Below are 19,732 nucleotides of genomic sequence, written 5' to 3' on the forward strand. Positions count from 1 at the left end.
GCTCGGAATAGATATTTTATAAATTGACGGATAGATTATTTATCAATCGCCACATTGAATATCAATTCGCTATGGTTTTGATATAACACTACATTGTTTCGATTTGCCAATATTACTTATTTACATTATCAAATATATAGTGAAATTATGGTAAACTATTTATAATTTTACTTCAAATCAAAGTACAGTCAAAATCTGTTATAACGACGTCGAAGGGACTACTCATATTTGGTCTTAAAAACCGATAGTCAACAACCGATGACGTTGTTATTAATAACCTAATATAATAGAATTCAAGACAGCCGGACTTTGTTGTACTTCCTATACTTTCCTTATCCTACGACTGACAATTATGTGCCTTTTGAAGTTTGAGTCAAGGAAATATCGATTCAGGAATTGTTAACAAATTATGTATAAACGGCCTCCGAAGCGTTTTCCTACTACATCAATATTTTATAGATCCACCTGTTAGAATACATTGGAAAGGAATTGTCAGAATATATTAAATTTCTTATACAAATATTTATTAATAATTCTTAATAAGTTTTCGAGCCTGAGTTAGATTCACGGGCATTCAATGCTCTTTCCGTTCTTGTTATTATCTAACTCTTCTTATAGTTTAATGTATCAACATCCAGACTCGTCTCTTCGTCGCTATTATCACTACCGACCGACATGTGACCATTGACATGCTGTTTATTTAACGATAGCAGTAATGGTTTTTTCTTCTTTGCTTTGTCTGTTTTATACATTTTCTTGCCTATCACCAATTGGTCACTGCTTATTTCTTCTGTGTTCTCTTCTTGATCAGTTTTCTCTCTGCTCCATGAAGAATAAAGGTCTATTAGCTTGGCGGGTTTAGGGTTTACTCCTAAAACCCCGTGTAAATATTCTGTTAACGCTCTAGGAATTTCATTATATAAATAACCAGTTATAAATGAATTGGCGTTCATTCGTTCTTCTATATTCCCTTTAAAATCCATTATTGACAGCTCTATTGACCTGTAATAACATTATTTATTATACAAAAAAAATGGAGTGTGGCTGTGTACCTAATGGACAAGGCCGTGTGTTGTACGTGAATACGTTTGTGTATTATCGGTTAAAAGAGATTTTGACGACAGCTAAACGAACTTCACAGCTTCTCACAGTCAAAAGTGAGTAAACGTTTAAGTTATGTTATCGATATGCAGAAAAATAAGCTCAAAATACCAGCGTTTCCGCCTCCACCGAGCGCGATGCGTCACTCTTGTTGCTTGTTATTAACGTTTTGATCCTTTATTTATCCAGTGGTATAGTTAAATTATAGATTTTATTTGTTTATACATAAAAAACAACCCTAGATGTAGAGGATAGATTCGAAACTACACCGCCAAAATGTATATATGTCACGAAACTTGTTTATTACAAATTCTGGATTGAGTGGCCGAAATAATCAGAAGCCTTTAAAAAGTGGACTTTAATGTCGAAATTAAAAGGCTGATGCCTACAAACTAATTTATGACGTCAGTATTGCTGACGTCATTATCTTCAACAAATCATCGTGGAGTCTGGACACAATAATTATGGCGTTAATCGCCGACATATACCTACCCCGATTTTGTTATGGTTTTGGATGGATACGGGGGCACCGTATGATTTAAAGACGTATTCACGTCAATATCAGTTATGGATTCAAACACAAAATAACTTTATTCAAAAAGGTAACCAAGTACAATTATGAACGTCAGCAGAAAAGATGTTAAATTAATTCTAAATTTACATTTACTACCACTTCGCAAGTCAAGGGCGTAATGCGGATAACAAGAACTGGCAAGAAACTCTCCGCAGCTCTTTTTAATCGCCAAGTTTTGAATCATTTAAATAATCGTCAAATTTATAAAAGCTTTATCGAGCTTCATTGATCAATAAGATTATTAATTAATACTGACAATCTAATCTAAATTTTCTTACATAAAATGTTCGGTCTTATTAACTATGATTACTCTCAATAACTTTCAATTAAAACCATGATAGTATATTTAGGTTTAATACAATACATACCTCCAATCAACGAAATGAGAGTCCTGTACGTGATTACTGATACCCATTTCAATGGCAAATGTTACATCGTCTATTTCAGCGAAGAAATTATGCGTAAATTTAATAGTTTCATTTTCAAAATGTACCTTTCCACGTACCTAAAGAAGAGAGAAGAGTATCTTTGTGCACTTAAAATACTTATTTATAAACTTAGCTTTGGATTTTAGTATATTCATTAAGGACCGATCTGGTCGCCAAACTCCAAAAAAGTACATTGTTTCTTTCCATTTTTCGTCATCGTTTCTTGAAGTAGTGCGAATGAAAAAAAATATATGGTGTAGTTGAGTAGTTTATGTATCCAGTTTGAAAGATCGATACACGATTTAAATAACTTCGCTCGATAGAAAAAAAATCCAAACATAGCCAATTTTTGACACTTCGAATTCATTGTTTGACGAAAATGTATACAGAACATGATTTTGAAATTTACTCGATATATTTTCTTATAGCCAAGTAGGCTTGCGATATATCCATTTCAGAAAAAAAATTGATAAAATTACATTAATTTAATGTTTAACATAACTAATTGTTATTACGGTCCGGCACGCCTCAGTGCTCCAGCTCTCCACCATGACCTGCAGTCTACCCCGAGACACTGACACAGCAATTCGGATAGGGGATCGGGCCTTAACTTTAAAATTTATAAATTACTAGCTGACCTGGCAAACGTCGTTTTGCCATGTATATCATTTATAATAAAAAATAGGGGTTGATCGTAGAGGGGTGAAAATTAGGGGTTGTATGTATTTTTAATGCTCTATCATAAAAAAATAAAAAAATATTCAGAAATTTAAAAAAATTAGGGGTGGACTACCCTTAACATTTAGGGGGATGAAAAATAGATGTTGTCCGATTCTCAGACATACCCAATATGCACATAAAATTTCATGAGTATCGGTCAAGCCGTTTCGGAGGAGTTTAACTACAAACACCGCGACACGGGAATTTTATATATTAGATAACATAAGCTGGCTACTTTTCTACGGAGTTGCAATGATAACATATCTTTGCCATGTAAAAGTTGTAAGTATAGTAAATAAGTTTACCTGAACATAGTTAAAAGTTAAAGCTTCACCGATTTTCAAACTCTGCAACTTGAATGGTCCACCTCTATGTGCCGAGAAGGCCGAATCTAACCCATAGACGGTTACATCGTTTACACCGACATGAATGGGGCACGCTTTTTCAACGCACTGGAATTATACAAATTCTGTTTAAAGAAAAAGTGATTTGAAAGTGAAGAAAAAGTGTTTGATTCGTGACTTTGAAACTTTTTCATAGTTTGCTACTTAACGGTCATTGTTCTATCGAGACAAATATACCTCGTATTCAGGAATATTCAGACAAGTTAGCATTTATTTATACTACTTTTAGATAAGCCGTATCTGTAGCATATTGTGAGTTATAAGAATACTAATAACAGCGAAAAGAGCAACTGGTTATAATATATCAACTCCTTCAATTGCGATTTGGATGATTTTTTTGTGTTTATGTGGATTCGAGAATGGTTTAGATTTATATTAATTTGAAATTTTTGTATCTTAGACGCACGGTACAGGACAACGTCTGTTCGTTTTGCTATTAATATATCAATAATAAACAATCATTAATATGCTTCCGGATTTGCTTAGGCTGTAAGTAATTTTTTTAATTTTACTTCTACTTAAAAAATAAAAACAACTTCCATTCATCACTCGGTCTTCCTAAATATGATATAATATAATATAATATAATATAATATAATATAATATAATATAATATAATATAATATAATATAATATAATATAATATAATATAATATAATATAATATAATATAATATAATATAATATAATATAATATAATATAATATAATATAATATAATATAATATAATATAATATAATATAATATAATATAATATAATATAATATAATATAATATAATATAATATAATATAATATAATATAATATAATATAATATAATATAATATAATATAATATAATATAATATAATATAATATAATATAATATAATATAATATAATATAATATAATATAATATAATATAATATAATATAATATAATATAATATAATATAATATAATATAATATAATATAATATAATATAATATAATAATATAATAGGTGCCTATTTCAGATCCTGGCGGCGTCGTCGTCTGTCAGAAGTAAATCCGCTTATATTCTCGCTACTTAACCGCTTTCTCAGTTGTGCACCAGATCTGGATATTTTAATGACAGCTTTAGGAAGACCGAGAGATGAATGTAACTTGTTTTTATTTTTTAAGTAGAAGTAAAATTAAAAAAATTAGTTAATAAAATGTGTTAAGGTAACTAACTTATATTACATTTCTGGTTTGGCGTCAATGCTGAAATTGAATAAAAAAATATTATAGTGTGTACGTTTTAGTATTCATAACCTCTGAGGAGTGAGCCCCTACTATACATATATACCTAAGCCAATTTAATTTGTGATCATAAAAACGCCAAAAAGTATCACAAATTACATAGAAAAATTAGTGGATAAGTGAGTGCAATGAAATTACAAGCTGTAACCGTCTCGGCCTTCATCACTTACCACGTTCCATGTGATATGATATGGTTGTAATCCCGTAGCAGCCTTATTCAATTGTAAAGACTGTTTATTTAAACTCCTTATAAGTTTGAGTATATACTTCGATGATTCTTTGAACATTTTACGTTGGGATTTCCTGTTATAATAAACTTTAGTCAGTTTTTAGATTTATTTATTTGGCTTGCTCTGTATTTCCGTAGAGATGACAGGATGTTCTCTATGGTGTAAAGTTTATTAATCCACCTGCAGCCATCTTTACAACAATGGATGGCGTTAATATAACCTGATTTGTCACCCTCTCGCAGTGGCGTAACAATAGGGTGGCAGGGCTGGCAAAATGCCACGAGCCCCCGACCCAAGAGGGCCCCTACCCAAGAGATATTACTCCAATACGCAATGGGCTAGCGTGGGGACTACAGACCATTCCCTCTCGCCTAAGAGAAGAGGTCTCTTGCCATTAATGGTACATATAGAACGTGTAATTGAGTACGCTGAAAATCTCGAAGTTTATTAAAATGTGACGATTTTTACTGATAGGGCCCCATCAAAAGAATTTGCCACGGGCCCCAGATGGTATAGTTACGCCACTGCCCCCTCGCTGATGTCGATGTAATAAATTCGCCTTTAAATGCGTGAAATAAGATTTGATTTAATATTTAATACTTAGGTAATCCAACAAGAACTGTATTTTGGTTTTACCCAATCAGACAAAAAACGTAAGGATAAGGCTTGTAGTTTATTGTTTATCAGAATGCCAAATCGTAAAATGAATGCTTTACGACTGATTTGAGCGCGACCGCCGCTGTGAAAACCGCTGTGTGAGTTCGAAAAGTGAGTTACAGAATCACAAGGCTGTGCCTGACACACGCTGTAGACTTTGTGGGGTTTCCTTGCGATGTTTCCTACACCGTTCGAGCGAATGTTTAATGCGGACATAGATAGAAAGTCCATTGGTGCACAGCCGGGGATCGAAAAAGCTAGTTTGAGTGAGACTGATGCCTGCTAAAGTTACTCTTAGTATTTGTGTTACAGGTCATCAGGCCTCCACCACTTCGGATCGACAGAAGGTCTTATAAAGTAGAGAAAAATCTAGTGAGAATAAACAATCATTATTGCAATACTTATAGGAATACACATATAAGGAAACCACATGGGGTATGTGTGTATGCGTAAATTGTGTGTATTAGTGTGGAGGTGTGCCTGTGTATGTTTTATTACTTAATTGTTAATCTAATAAAGCTAAAACTATTATAATATAAATTTATTCCCTATCATTAACATAAATTTGCATCAACTTTATACTCAACTATTTAATTATGGTAAGCATTTTTTCTGTTTCCTCATAGTTGAGGTCCAGTAGCCACAGTGCAATAATAATTCAAATGTGTAAATGTCAAATAAATAATTTAATAATTAAACAGCAAGTCAAGTTTTCCTATTGTCTAGAGACTTTAATACGAACACAATCGGATTGACCTGAATCATTAAACTAGGTGCAAGTTCAAGAAGGAGCTCGAAATTTCTAGTTCAGTCCTGCGATTCTGTAACTCACTTCACAACTCACACAGCGGTTTTCGCATCGGCGGTCGCTCTCAAATCAGTCGTGAAGCAGTCATTTTATGATTTGGCATTCTGAAAAGGTGGGAGCTTGTACTTTATTGTTTATCAGAATGCCAAATCATAAAATGACTGCTTCACGACTGATTTGAGAGCGACCGCCGATGCGAAAACCGCTGTGTGAGTTGTGAAGTGAGTTACAGAATCGCAGGGCTGATTGTTAAAACAAACTTCACAGCCCTTATTCTGTAACTTCCAATGGCGATACCAAAGACAATTAAAGTAAATAGACAAATCTAAAATAGACTGTGGAAAAACTATAACCCTCATGGTAACAAATGTTACACATGTATCAAGCCCAAAGACAAAGTAATTTGTACCGTTCCTGTATTATCGGGCTGCTTTTATTATTAGAGGATTTTATTTTTACTCTATATTAACCACTCGCGTACAACAATAGAATATTAATTGCAATGTAACGAATGAATGCAATGTAACAGAAGAGAGTGCCTACGTCTGGCTATACTCTCGGGGCGTAACTCCGACGATTTAGGAAATCGCCATGCTGATAAAACTAAGAAAGCCTGAGTGAGCAAAATGTACAGCCTTGGCGTAAAGCTGTAACTCTCACGGTAATTAAATTTTTGACGTTGGATCTTCGTTCTGTGGCGTAAACGGGGCGACATCAGCTCTACGGATATTGTAAGAACTACAACTAAATTGCATACAAAAACTTCGGAGTCAATATCGCTGTCGTAATTGGACTACATTAAGGGACCAGCTCAAGATTTACCAAATATTAGTATAGAAAACAAATCTTTGAGTTGCTTGGTTATAATTAATATGGTTCAAATTAATTTTACCCAGCAAAGGCCAAAGGACAAGTGTTGTAGGTAGTGCTAGGTTAAATAATTTCACTTACTACTACGTATACATCCTCATAAATTTTTTTTATTGCTCTATAAATGTATCAGAGTCCGAAGTTAACGAAGATCAGAGCTGGCGCTTTCTCTGTTTGTTTTATCAAATGCAAAAGGCTGCCTTATTGCTAATAACCGACCTTCTAGCTAATGATTGGCTTCTAGGCTAATTTTTTATTGATATTAAATAAAAATTATAATAAAGTGTATGAAGTGCGACACTAGTTTAAAATAATGTACAACAATTGTAATAAAATAAAAACTTACATATAGGAATACTTAATTACATACACATACATAACGTTACAACATTCGAATTGTAAAGAATTAAGATTATATCTTTTTTTTTTTTCAAAATTTAAAATCTAAAAAAAGAAATAGTAATCTTACCGATACTCAGATAAACGTTCTTGGAATATTAATGTAGTGTTGATGTAAGTCAATAAAGTTGCTTGAAGCTTCGGCAGCATCTCCTCACGAATTGGTTTCGATATCAATTTCTCAAGAGATTTACCTGTATTGAAATTTGTAGCTTTAAAAGTTTTGATAAAATATGTTTTTTTATGTAATTATACAAAAATACTACTCATTTCATTCTTTCTGATGAATTGAATTGAGCGTGTTGAATTTTTTAAAAGTTTCTGCCGTTAGCCTTAACTATAACTCACTTCACGACCTCACACAGCGGTTTTCGCATCGGCGGTCGCTCTCAAATCAGTCGTGAAGCAGTCATTTTATGATTTGGCATTCTGATAAACAATAAAATACAAGCTCCCACCTTTTCAAATTGCCAAATCATAAAATGACTGCTTCACGACTGATTTGAGAGCGACCGCCGATGCGAAAACCGCTGTGTGAGTTCGTGAAGTGAGTTACAGAATCGCAGGGCTGAATGTGTCCGTTAAAAAGTCATTAATAAACTTCTGTAAATATTTAAGTATAGTCAATATAATCGAAAAGTCACAATACATGTGCGTTAAATATAATGTTTTAAAACGGCGGTTCGAGCTACCGTTTACGTCTAAATACGCTTTCGAGGCGCTACTTAAGATATTTACTATAATTTATTGCTAATATTATTGCTATATTTCATTTCACATATAAGCCGTGCTAGTGCAGTTAGTGTTCAACGACAATGTTGTAATCAGTCAAACTATGACAGCTACATTGAAACATATATCACGCAACTCTCAAATCATCATTCACTTGGTTGGTCACAGAAGACACAAGGATTGATCATTCATTCAGATCAGAACATTTAGGACGCATAAGTGTGAAATTTAACGTAACGAATATTATTTTTTACATATAATTACTTTGGGGTTGATTGAAATATTGTGCTGTGATTGGCTCTCGGCCTAGTCCTGGGGATGATATCTGAAATTAAAATATTAAATAATGATAAAATTAAAATATTAAATTAGTATCCCTTGGGGTTTGAATGCCAGTGTAACCCTCCACTGCACTACTTACTTGCTTACTACATTAAATTTATATGTATGCATGAGTAGGTACACATTATTATCGAACATAAAAATGAAATAAAAAATAATAATAATCCAGTGGCGCTACAACCCTACATGGATTGCCTCAGACTGCATCTGTCTCTATCATAGACAAGTAGGTTATCAGCCCTCTAACGTGTCGTCGATTTGAATTTAAGACTTGCCTGTTCCTCACGACGTGTTCTTTCACCGTACGATTTTGTATTAGATATAAACAAAAAGTCCATTGGTCCACAGCCAGAGATCGAACCTATGACTTCAGGGATCAGAGCTGCAGCCACTAGGTCATCACTGTTTTAAACAACAACAAAACTCCTAACAAAGTTCTGTTAAAATGCAAGAAATCCTGAATTCGGACGCCTATTACACAAATAATATCAGGATTTATTCTGTCGACTTTCAAGTCATCAAATAAATATAATAAAATATATCGTTTATAATAAAAATTCCCAATCTATGGATTCTGACATAGTCAAACTATCCAGATACAAACTCGCAAATCACACAAAAATTACGTAATTACGATTTCAAATCTACTTTGAGGTTTCAAAAACAGAGAAACGGCGCACGATCATAACAACTCTCAAATACATACACACCCATTCGCACACTCGCACATTTACGCATACTTAATGTCTTAAGACTTAGTTGTAACACTTAAATTACTTTTTTAGACTGTTTTAAACATGTACCTACCATGTACCACTGACTAATTGTTATGTTGTTACCCACAACACAGGGACGCTAGTGAGTCCCCACACTACCCAGCGATAGATGAATTTTGTCACAACCCTTTTGTCATGAATTTATTATTATTATATAAATTAATTACCTCAATGCTGAATTTACATTCCGTAACTGCAAACGTACTGTGTCCTATATCGACTGATTGTCCACTTAGTTTAGTTATTGCGTAGCCTGTTAACTTGCAGTTCTCGGCTATTATGCTAGAATATAAATTTTCGCGTTTTTAATTGTTTTTCTATTAATACTGTACGGGCTAGAATATAAAAGGCGATGTCAACGTAATGGAAGATGGGTTTAGCAGCTAATCACTGGGTCTCTTGGTAGAATGCTAACGCGACCTCAAGTTTCCCCAACAGTGACGTTATTGGTTTAACAAGTCCCACAAACTGTGCGGAAATGCATTGCCCTCAGAAAAAAAACGTGTGTGTACTTATTTACACGCGTTAGTAGTTATAGTTCTTTAGCATAACAAGATAAAAATCTTCTCAAATTAAACAAATCAAACAATTCTACGTTTGTAGAAAAAACGACACTAACAATAGAAAAATGTAAAATGTTGACTATAGCTAACTTCAGGGTGTCGGTTTTTCGGGTGTGCGCGCGCATCGTAAAAATTTAATCTCATCAATTTTTCCTAACGCGCCAAAAGAAGTATAACTTCAAAAGAAGATTACAATATAAAAGAAAATATCGTATTCGTGACTTCAGTGAGTTTCGATAGAACTATTGGCCAATCAAATAGAAGACAAACGATTCTTCCTCTTCATCCAGAAAGAACTAATTCCTTTATCTGGACACCGTTATGCGTTGCAATCTCGCTCTTCGTGGTACTACGTAGCTATACAGGTCATATTATCTATCTTACAGTAAATTAATATACTGTCAATTTCTCTTTTAACAGATGTAGACTATTCTAGAAATATTCATAATCATTGTTGAAAACCCATTTAGCTGTCAAGAGTTAACAGTTACTTAAGTCAAGATTTAATTAACCTTAGATCCAATAAGAAGTCGACATAAAAGTCTCATATTAGTCGTTAACTAATCCGGCATTAGATAGAACTTAGAACGTCGTAATAAAAACTATGAGTACCTAACGACCTGTAAAATGTACTTTGACCTCAAAAATATGTTTTACTCACGCTGTATTTCCAATATTATCCACTACATCGTAAGTAAATGGTGAGTTCTTATCATCTGGATTCCCATAAATAACATCTGATTGATTTCTGAATAGCGTGTATCGAGTATGGATTAATATCTTGTCGATTCCTGAATCAATGCGTAGAATGTTTGATGCAAGCGCAAAAGTCACTTCCGGTGCAGAGAGATGCGGCAATTCGCCCAAGAACATTTCGTGGAACATTCTGAAATAAATTATAATAAATAAACTACCTATTACGTATTAAAAAAACCTTGGCTACTATCAAATTAATAATTAGTCTAATTATAAATCTAGTGGACATCACGATTTTAAAAAAATGTTTCCGATCACTTACATACCTACTTAGAAAAACGTGGAAGAAATAGTCCGAACCCAATAAAGTAGAATTTTTAAAACAAATTTTAATTTTAGGTAGAATTAAACCAACGAATGCCGTTAATTGGACTAAACGTAATAAATGTAAATAATAACTTAATAGAGTATAGATTAAATAACATTTATTTACTAACACTTCGTTGCATACAGTTGACATAATTAAATAAAAAGGAGGTCAACTGTCGGCCTAGCGATCTCTTCAAGGCAACTAATGTGAGAGAAAAAAAATTAGATGAGATTAAAACATATTAATATTATGGAAAGCTTGCATTTAATATTTAAAATTTCTTAATTTGAAGAGACAGAGTTAATCAGAAGACGTCTGTAGTTTAGAAAGTATTACTCGAAGGTCCAAAAACCTACATATTTATTTGTACACAAATAAAAATCAATAAATCTTGTCCCAAATTAATTAACACACATATTGTTGTTATGTGTGTTACATATGATCATGTATCAGTATATGATCACCTCGTGTATTTGTATATCTATATTCACACTATTTACACACTGTATACGTGCTAATAATAATATAAACAAATAAAAAATCTGCGTTTACTGCACAAGACGTTTTGCGACAGAATTGCTATCTAAAGTTCTAATATGTCACTACTAACGGCCAAAATTAATAATGTATCCTCAATCTATGATTATAACCAATCTTGGACTGATTCATATCTAAAGACCGATCTCCAATCTGCATGCCAATAAACATTTCTGCTATCCGATTGTTTATTTGACAAAAGATTGACAGCAATCTTTTGCGTGATCCTTGCCTCTCGACCGCGTTTCGTTCAATGCAATATGTTGTGTTCAAGCATACCAAAAGTTTGCTGTTTTTGGAACGAAATAAAATAATTAAGACTAATAGGGTCTGTTTCACAATGTATGGATAAAGTAGCAAATAGCTATGCAACGTTTTGTTTGTTTTTTTGTTACGAACAAATAAAGTTACAGAATTCTATAGAAAAACATAGAACCTCAACCTTTTTGTTGGTCATTTAATATTACTTGTAACGAAACGGGCTGTCATTTTCATATGGTATTTTTGTTTGTTAGGTTATTGAGTATTTTAGTACATATTATTACAAATATAAATTTTCTCTGAGTAGTTTGTGTATCTTGTTTTTGTGATTCGAGGTTGGTTCTTTAACTTAAAAAAATTTCTACGCAAAAACGTGAAAGAAGCGTCAATTTCAGCCGGGAAGAAGTTGACCTTCTAACTTCGCTTGTTGCTGACCATAAAAATATATTAGAAAATAAAAAGAGTGACTCAGTCACCTGGCAGGAGAAAGCAGTGCTGGAAGACGCTGGAGGCGCTGTTTAATAGCACAAGTGGGGTAAACTTTCGCAGTGCTAAAGCTTAAAGAGGGCTACAAGAAAAAAGTCTGCCTTGATACATGCTGAAACATATCGTACAGGAGGTGGCCCTAGTGCTGCTACTCCTCTTACCCCGATCTCTATCGAGGAAAAAGTCAAAGACATGATATTGTTGTCTGTCGAAGGAAATGAAAGTCAATTGAAAGGAAAAGCTTCTAAATAAGAGAAAGCAATGGGCATTTGAAGAGGAAGAAAGAGAGCATAAAAGATAATTATGGGCCATAGAAAAAAATATATTGTTAAATAAATTAGAAAAATAATAGATTTTGTGCCTGGAGCGAGGATGTATTGTATTAAAAATTTGTATTTTTATTTAAATAAAAGCATTGAATTTTTATTTAATTTATCTCAAAAATGTTGTAATTTATAAAATATTATAGTAATAAAGCAAAATAATCACTTATAAGATTACTTCGCACACTTGCATTTCCCACGTTGTCAATTGCGCTTTGATCAATATCATCAGCTTGTTCATCTACTTGTTGCAGTAGTTCAAAATGTTCATCTCGCATATCAATAGCAATATTGTGCAACACTGCACATGCCACTATCACGGCTTGTACACGAGATACTTGAAGCAAAACCTTTTTTGACAAACCGATTTTGGGGAACCGATTTTTTCCAAACACCATATTATGTCCTTTCCACCACATTTCTGCTTCGTATTTGAGATTCGTTATAAAGATGTTCTGCTGGAGTCTTGAGGTTCTGAAGTGGATTGAGTAGGTAGTATCTATAGTAACAAATATTTTTGGTTGTAGCTAATATTTTTTTTTTTTTACAAAAGTTGATGAAAAGATGAAACCTGCAAGAAGTCATATATGATAGACATCACTTTGTGTAAAAGTGTCTCCAAAGCTTCTTTTGTTAAATGTGAATTCGGCGTCATTCAGGCCCTGGATATAATAAATTCTTGTCTTCTTATGTCTTCGCACAGAAGTACGTTGTCTTCTTCCAGCTTCAGAATTACTATCCCAATCGGATAATTGCATTTAAACTTCCAAATCACTATCACTAGAACTGGAAGATGACGAAGATGAATAAATTTTCCCAATGAATATTAAGTTAGGTCGCAATCCCAAACCCAAATCATACGAGTTTCACCGATAGCAATCCGAGATTGATTTGGCCAATCGAAGCACTGTCAAAATGGACAGATAGGTTGTTGGCATGAGTAAACATTCATTTTCATACAGAGGGCAATCTTCAATCTCTTATCCGCCCTCTGAACGATTGGTTGAATAACGGCCAAAACCAATATGCAATCTCAATCCAATTTTAGCTGTCATAGACTGACAATTCAATCCATTTCTAAAGAAAAGCATGCCAATATTCAATACATGGACTGAGATACCAATCTAATTATTCAACCAATCGTTCAGAGGGCGGATAAGAGATTGAAGATTGCCCTCTGTATGAAAATGAATGTTTCCTCATGCCAACAACCTATCTGTCCATTTTGACAGTTGCTTCCATTGGCCAAATCAATCTCGGATTGCTATCGGTGAAACTCGTATGATTTGGGTTTGGGATTGCGACCTAACTTAATATTCATTGGGAAAATTTATTCATCTTCGTCATATTCCAGTTCTAGTGATAGTGATTTGGAAGTTTAAATGCAATTATCCGATTGGGATAGTAATTCTGAACCTGGAAGAAGACAACGTACTTCTGTGCGAAGACATAAGAAGACAGGAATTTATTATATCCAGAGCCTGACTGACGCCGAATTCACATTAAGATTTAGGTTAACAAAAGAAGCTTTGGAGACACTTTTACACAAAGTGATGTCTATCATATATGACTTCTTGCAGGTTTCATCTTTTCATCAACTTTTGTAAAAAAAATTTAAATATTAGCTACAACCAAAAATATTTGTTACTATAGATACTACCTACTAACTCCACTTCAAAACCTCAAGACTCCAGCAGAACATCTTTATAACGAATCTCAAATACGAAGCAGAAATGTGGTGGAAAGGACATAATATGGTGTTTGGAAAAAATCGGTTCCCCAAAATCGGTTTGTCAAAAAAAGTTTTGCTTCAAGTATCTCGTGTACAAGCCGTGATAGTGGCATGTGCAGTGTTGCACAATATTGCTATTGATATGCGAGATGAACATTTTGAACTACTGCAACAAGTAGATGAACAAGCTGATGATATTGATCAAAGCGTAATTGACAACGTTGGAAATGCAAGTGTGCGAAGTAATCTTATAAGTGATTATTTTGCTTTATTACTATAATATTTTATAAATTACAACATTTTTGAGATAAATTAAATAAAAATTCAATGCTTTTATTTAAATAAAAATACAAATTTTTAATACAATACATCCTCACTCCAGGCACAAAATCTATAATTTTTCTAATTTATTTAACAATATATTTTTTTCTATGGCCCATAATTCTCTTTTATGCTCACTTTCTTTCTCTTCAAATGCCCATTGCTTTCTCTTATTTAGAAGCTCTTCCTTTCAATTGACTTTCATTTCCTTCGACAGACAACAATATCATGTCTTTGACTTTTTCCTCGATAGGGGGTAAGAGAAGTAGCAGCACTAGGGCCACCTCCTGTACGATATGTTTCAGCATATATCAAGGCAGACTTTTTTCTTGTAGCCCTCTTTAAGCTTTAGCACTGCGAAAGTTTACCCCACTTGTGCTATTAAACAGCGCCTCCAGCGTCTTCCAGCACTGCTCTTTCTCCTGCCAGGTGACTGAGTCACTCTTTTTATTTTCTAATATATTGTTATGGTCAGCAACAAGCGAAGTTAGAAGGTCAACTTCTTCCCAGCTGAAATTGACGCTTCTTTCACGTTTTTGCGTAGACATTTTTTTAAGTTAAAGAACCAACCTCGAATCACAAAAACAACATACACAAACTACTCAGAAAAAATTTATATTTGTAATAATATGTACTAAAATACTCAATAACCTAACAAACAAAAATACCATATGAAACTGACAGCCCGTTTCGTTACAAGTAATATTAAATGACCAACAAAAAGGTTAAGGTTCTATGTTTTTCTATTGAATTTTGTAACTTTATTTGTTCGTAACAAAAAAACAAACAAAACGTTGCATAGCTATTTGCTACTTTATCCATACATTGTGAAACAGACCCTAAGTCTTACTTATTTTATTTCGTTCCAAAAACACCAAACTTTTGGTATGCTTGAACACAACATATCTATTGCATTGAACGAAACGCGGTCGAGAGGCAAGGATCACGCTAAAGATTGCTGTCAATCTTTTGTCAAATAAACAATCGGATAGCAGAAATGTTTATTGGCATGCAGATTGGAGATCGGTCTTTAGATATGAATCAGTCCAAGATTGGTTATAATCATAGATTGAGGATACATTATTAATTTTGGCCGTAATTAGATTGGTATCTCAGTCCATGTATTGAATATTGGCACGCTTTTCTTTAGAAATGGATTGAATTGTCAGTCTATGACAGCTAAAATTGGATTGAGATTGCATATTGGTTTTGGCCGTATACGAATACATCAACCAATCTCGATCTCCCTTACTCTCTCTCTAAATCTTTCTCACTATAGCTCTCTCCCACCTTCATGGCATTGTGCGTGATGCGACGTTCGCCCTTTCTTACTCTCTGTCAATCGGTGTCAATCGTCTCTGCCTTTTCTACGACAAAAACGCTGCACATCTTCGTGACGCTAATATGAATATTATTGCGTTTCATCCGTAAAATTTTACCCTCATGTGCCTAAAGAAGTTTCACTTCAATAAATAGCCTAAAGCGATAGAAATTCTTAATAGCTTACACTCCAACTACACCGTCGGACAAATAGAAGCCATTTGCGATTCTGTGAGCGTCTGCAGACTTTCTGATGTAGACGTTCATCCCTTTATATCCATAGTTATCTTTTATAGCCTGAAATTGAAATTCTAATGATAAATTCATTGTTAGAGAACCTATTTCTTATATTCAAGAAAATATATTAAGCATTAAATTTTACGAAATATCAAACTCCATTGAGCACTTTAATAATGATTTCATTAGATTATTAATGGTATATATATAATAATATTAGAATTTTAATGCTTTGAGTAAGAGGCTGTGCAAATAAGATATTAAAAAAAATCGTCAGCCTTGCGATTCTGTAACTCACTTTTCGGATAATAAGGAAGGAAGGAGCTTGTAGTTTATTGTTTATCAGAATGCCAAATCGTAAAATGACTGCTTCACGACTGATTTGAGCGCGACCGCCGCTATGAAAACCGCTGTGAGTGTTCGAAAAGTGAGTTAGAGAATCGCAAGGCAGTGCGAAGCCGAGTCAGGGCGCTAGTTTATAGGACGACTACTAAATAACCAAATAATACTCTATTCAGTTACAATACTCACTAATTTTATTGCATTTTCATATGATTTTCTATGTTTTTGCCAATCTTTTTGAAATGCGGTGTATTTGTCTGCAAAATATAATTTATTATTGTCATTACATCACAGTTTTTTTTTCGTTTATCAACACACATATACGCGAGTAAATTTTTATATTCTTCTACTAATGCCATCTCCTTGTGAAAGCTGGCGATCTTCATAGCTAGTTTAATTTTGAATGCCGCGCTTCTACTAACTTAGTGCTTTAATGTTTAATGTTTAAAGAACTTTATTTCTCATTACAAAAATTATTTTTTATTTACATGAGAAATTTAATATTAAGTATATACGAACGAGATACACGTCGCCATCAGCTAGCCCAATTTTAGTGTAATGGTCCCATTCTGATGTATATCTTTAATGCCCTTTTGAACTGATCAATCACGCTAATGTTCCGAATCTTAGACGGCAACCGATTAAACAATGAACCAAACCATTGTCTAAGATTTTTAAACCAAGACGTGCGTCTGTGGCCAGGTCTCCTCCTACCTGCCACTTTGCCTTGTAAAGGGTATTTCAACAAGAAGTTTGTTTTTCAATTGTGGCAACACCGAGAACGTGATAGTTTTGACATTTAGTTTTTGGCGGTATTCGTAGCAGGTGCTTTGGCAATTATTACAATGAATTCAATTTCGCCCGAAAATCGCATTAAAATAATTCAAATCCACTATAAAAATGGTGGTTCTGTTAAAGTTACATTTCGTAAAATTCGTGATATTTTCGGCCAGCATAATCGTCCTTCTGAGACCGCTGTTAAGAATTTGGTCGCGAAATTTGAGTCGACAGACTCGGTACAAAATGTGCCAACACCAACACGTGTTCGACCGGGTCGTTCAACAGAAAACATCGCCGCCGTGAGCCACAGTGTTGAAGAAGATCAAAATTTGTCAATTTCACGACGTTCTCAACAATTGGGGTTATCCAAAAGCACAACATCACGAATTTTGCGAAAGGATTTGGCTTTGAAGCCTTACAAGATTCAACTGGTGCAGGAATTAAAGCTGATCGACCATTCAAATCGCCGCAGATTCGCTCAGTTCATTCAGGAACAACCTGCTGGTTTTTCTGAAAAAATCATTTTTTCAGACGAAGCCCATTTTCATTTGTCAGGGTACGTCAACAAGCAAAATTGTCGCATTTGGGCTTCTGAAAATCCTAAAGCAATTATTGAGAAGGCTTTGCATACTCAACGTGTTACTGTGTGGTGCACTATGTGGTCTGGAGGCGTGATTGGGCCGTTTTTTTTCGAAGATGAGGCTGGAAATGCGGTAACAGTCAATGGATCACGGTATCGCGAGATGTTAACCACTAAATTTTGGCCTATTATTGATGACATGGATATCACTGAAATGTGGTTTCAACAGGACGGTGCCACATGTCACACAGCCAATGAAACGATCAATTTATTGCAAACCAAATTTCCCGAGCGCATAATTTCGCGAAATTCAGCTGTTAAGTGGCCAGCCAGATCGTGTGATTTAACACCACTGGATTATTTTTTGTGGGGCTATGTTAACGACAGAGTCTATACGGAGCCAATCGAATCGATTGCAGCCTTAAAACTCAAAATCCGTGATGTCATTAACGAAATAGACCCTCCATTTTGCCAAAAAGTGATTAAAAATTTTGATGAAAGAATCAACATCTGTCAGCGTGGTCGTGGTGGACATTTGCCAGATATCATTTTTCATTCATAATTGCCAAACTTTTCTCTTTGTAATACAATAAAAATTTTATTCATTTTCCTCTAAATTCTTTGTTTTATTTTGTTTTAGAAAACAAAGTTCTTGTTGAAAAACCCTTTATTATTAGTTGAAGGAGCGCGTGTTTTTTGGTAACATCAAACGTAACACGTAAAACGTGTCCGAAATACTCAAGTTTCCTTTTCTTAACCGTCATAAGCACTTTTTTGTTCTTCTGCATTCTGTCCAGCACGGTTGTATTTCGTCAGTCCAAGATATTTTAAGCATACGATAACTCTTATATTACTCAATATAAACCTGCTAATTTCTTACAAAATTATACTTGTAACGACTAAGTTAACAAAATATTGCTCTCGTAGTAAACTACATATTAACTTTACATTTCGCATGTAAGCAGTGGCGTAACTATACCATCTGGAGCCCGTGGCAAATTCTTTTGATGGGCCCTATCAGCAAAAATCTACACGTTGTACTTCGAGATTTTCAGCGTACTCAATCACACGTTGTATATGTCCCACTAATGGCCATAGGCCTCCTCTCTTAGACGAGAGGGAATGGTCGGTAGTTCCCACGCTAGCCGAACATAATATCTATTGGTCAGGGGCCCTCTTGGGTCGGTGGCTATTGTTACGCCACTGCGTGTAAGGTAAACAGCATCAAAGGCTTTTTTTTATGAAATACTACATATATCATTAGATTCAATAAGAGAAGGACTAAGGAAGGAACGCATTCTAAGCCTTGCCATCCCTTAAAAATAGAGTCACTTAAGAGCTGCATAAATATTATTTACCACTGTTGAAATAATCTTTAAGAGTACTCTCTATATCCGCTGAATGTCCTTCAAATACGAATAGAAAACATAAAATATAAAAACGAAACATTTTTAACGACATTTCGCGTTGAAATAAAATATTAATGGTTTGATGAATAAATTGAAAATTAACTTTGAATTATCAAATGGTTTATTAATTTCTTAGGCTTTGGTTAAACAAAGCTGTAAGCGAAATTATAAAGCATATAAATACCATAGGGAAGAAGTAACCAACGATCATGATTTTATTATTCATCTTTTATGTATTAAAAGACTCTATATAACTTTGAAAAGAGACATTATTAATTGACGTATTCAGTCCGACAGTCATAATACAAACACTCTAATACTTTCATGCCAAGTCGGTGTTTTCCACTGAAGTTAAAAGTAATAGTTATAATATAATACTTATTCTCCGCCGCTACCACACTTTATCTGCTTTTCTATCTTATTTATTTACACTTCGTTACAATATACAAAATCATACATATAAAAAAGCAGGTT

General features: G+C 33.9%; 1 protein-coding gene across 1 annotated transcript; it reads right to left on the reverse strand.

Annotated features, from left to right (window-relative positions):
• Positions 1–602: 602 nt before the first annotated feature.
• LOC125048901 lies at positions 603–19,321 on the reverse strand. Its single transcript, XM_047647855.1, has 11 exons — positions 19,208–19,321; positions 16,679–16,746; positions 16,098–16,207; positions 10,526–10,750; positions 9,469–9,583; positions 8,448–8,508; positions 7,522–7,645; positions 4,658–4,790; positions 3,129–3,275; positions 2,044–2,180; positions 603–1,002 (listed from the first exon to the last, which is right to left on the reverse strand). Exons 1-11 carry the CDS (start codon positions 19,308–19,310, stop codon positions 603–605), a joined length of 1,623 nt encoding a protein of 540 aa, XP_047503811.1. The 5' UTR covers positions 19,311–19,321.
• Positions 19,322–19,732: the final 411 nt, after the last annotated feature.

This window comes from Pieris napi, chromosome 4 (genome assembly GCF_905475465.1).
Source record: "Pieris napi chromosome 4, ilPieNapi1.2, whole genome shotgun sequence".
Lineage (NCBI taxonomy): Eukaryota > Metazoa > Arthropoda > Insecta > Lepidoptera > Pieridae > Pieris > Pieris napi.

Excerpts from the sequence above, each read along its gene's own strand:
- LOC125048901 (XM_047647855.1), bottom strand. The coding sequence starts at position 19,310 with ATGTCGTTAAAAATGTTTCGTTTTTATATTTTATGTTTTCTATTCGTA. Across the intron at positions 7,646-8,447 it reads ATATTTCAATCAACCCCAAA|GTAAATCTCTTGAGAAATTG; the intron begins GTAATTATATGT and ends ATTTCAATACAG. Across the intron at positions 4,791-7,521 it reads GAACGTTTATCTGAGTATCG|GAAATCCCAACGTAAAATGT; the intron begins GTAAGATTACTA and ends TTATTATAACAG.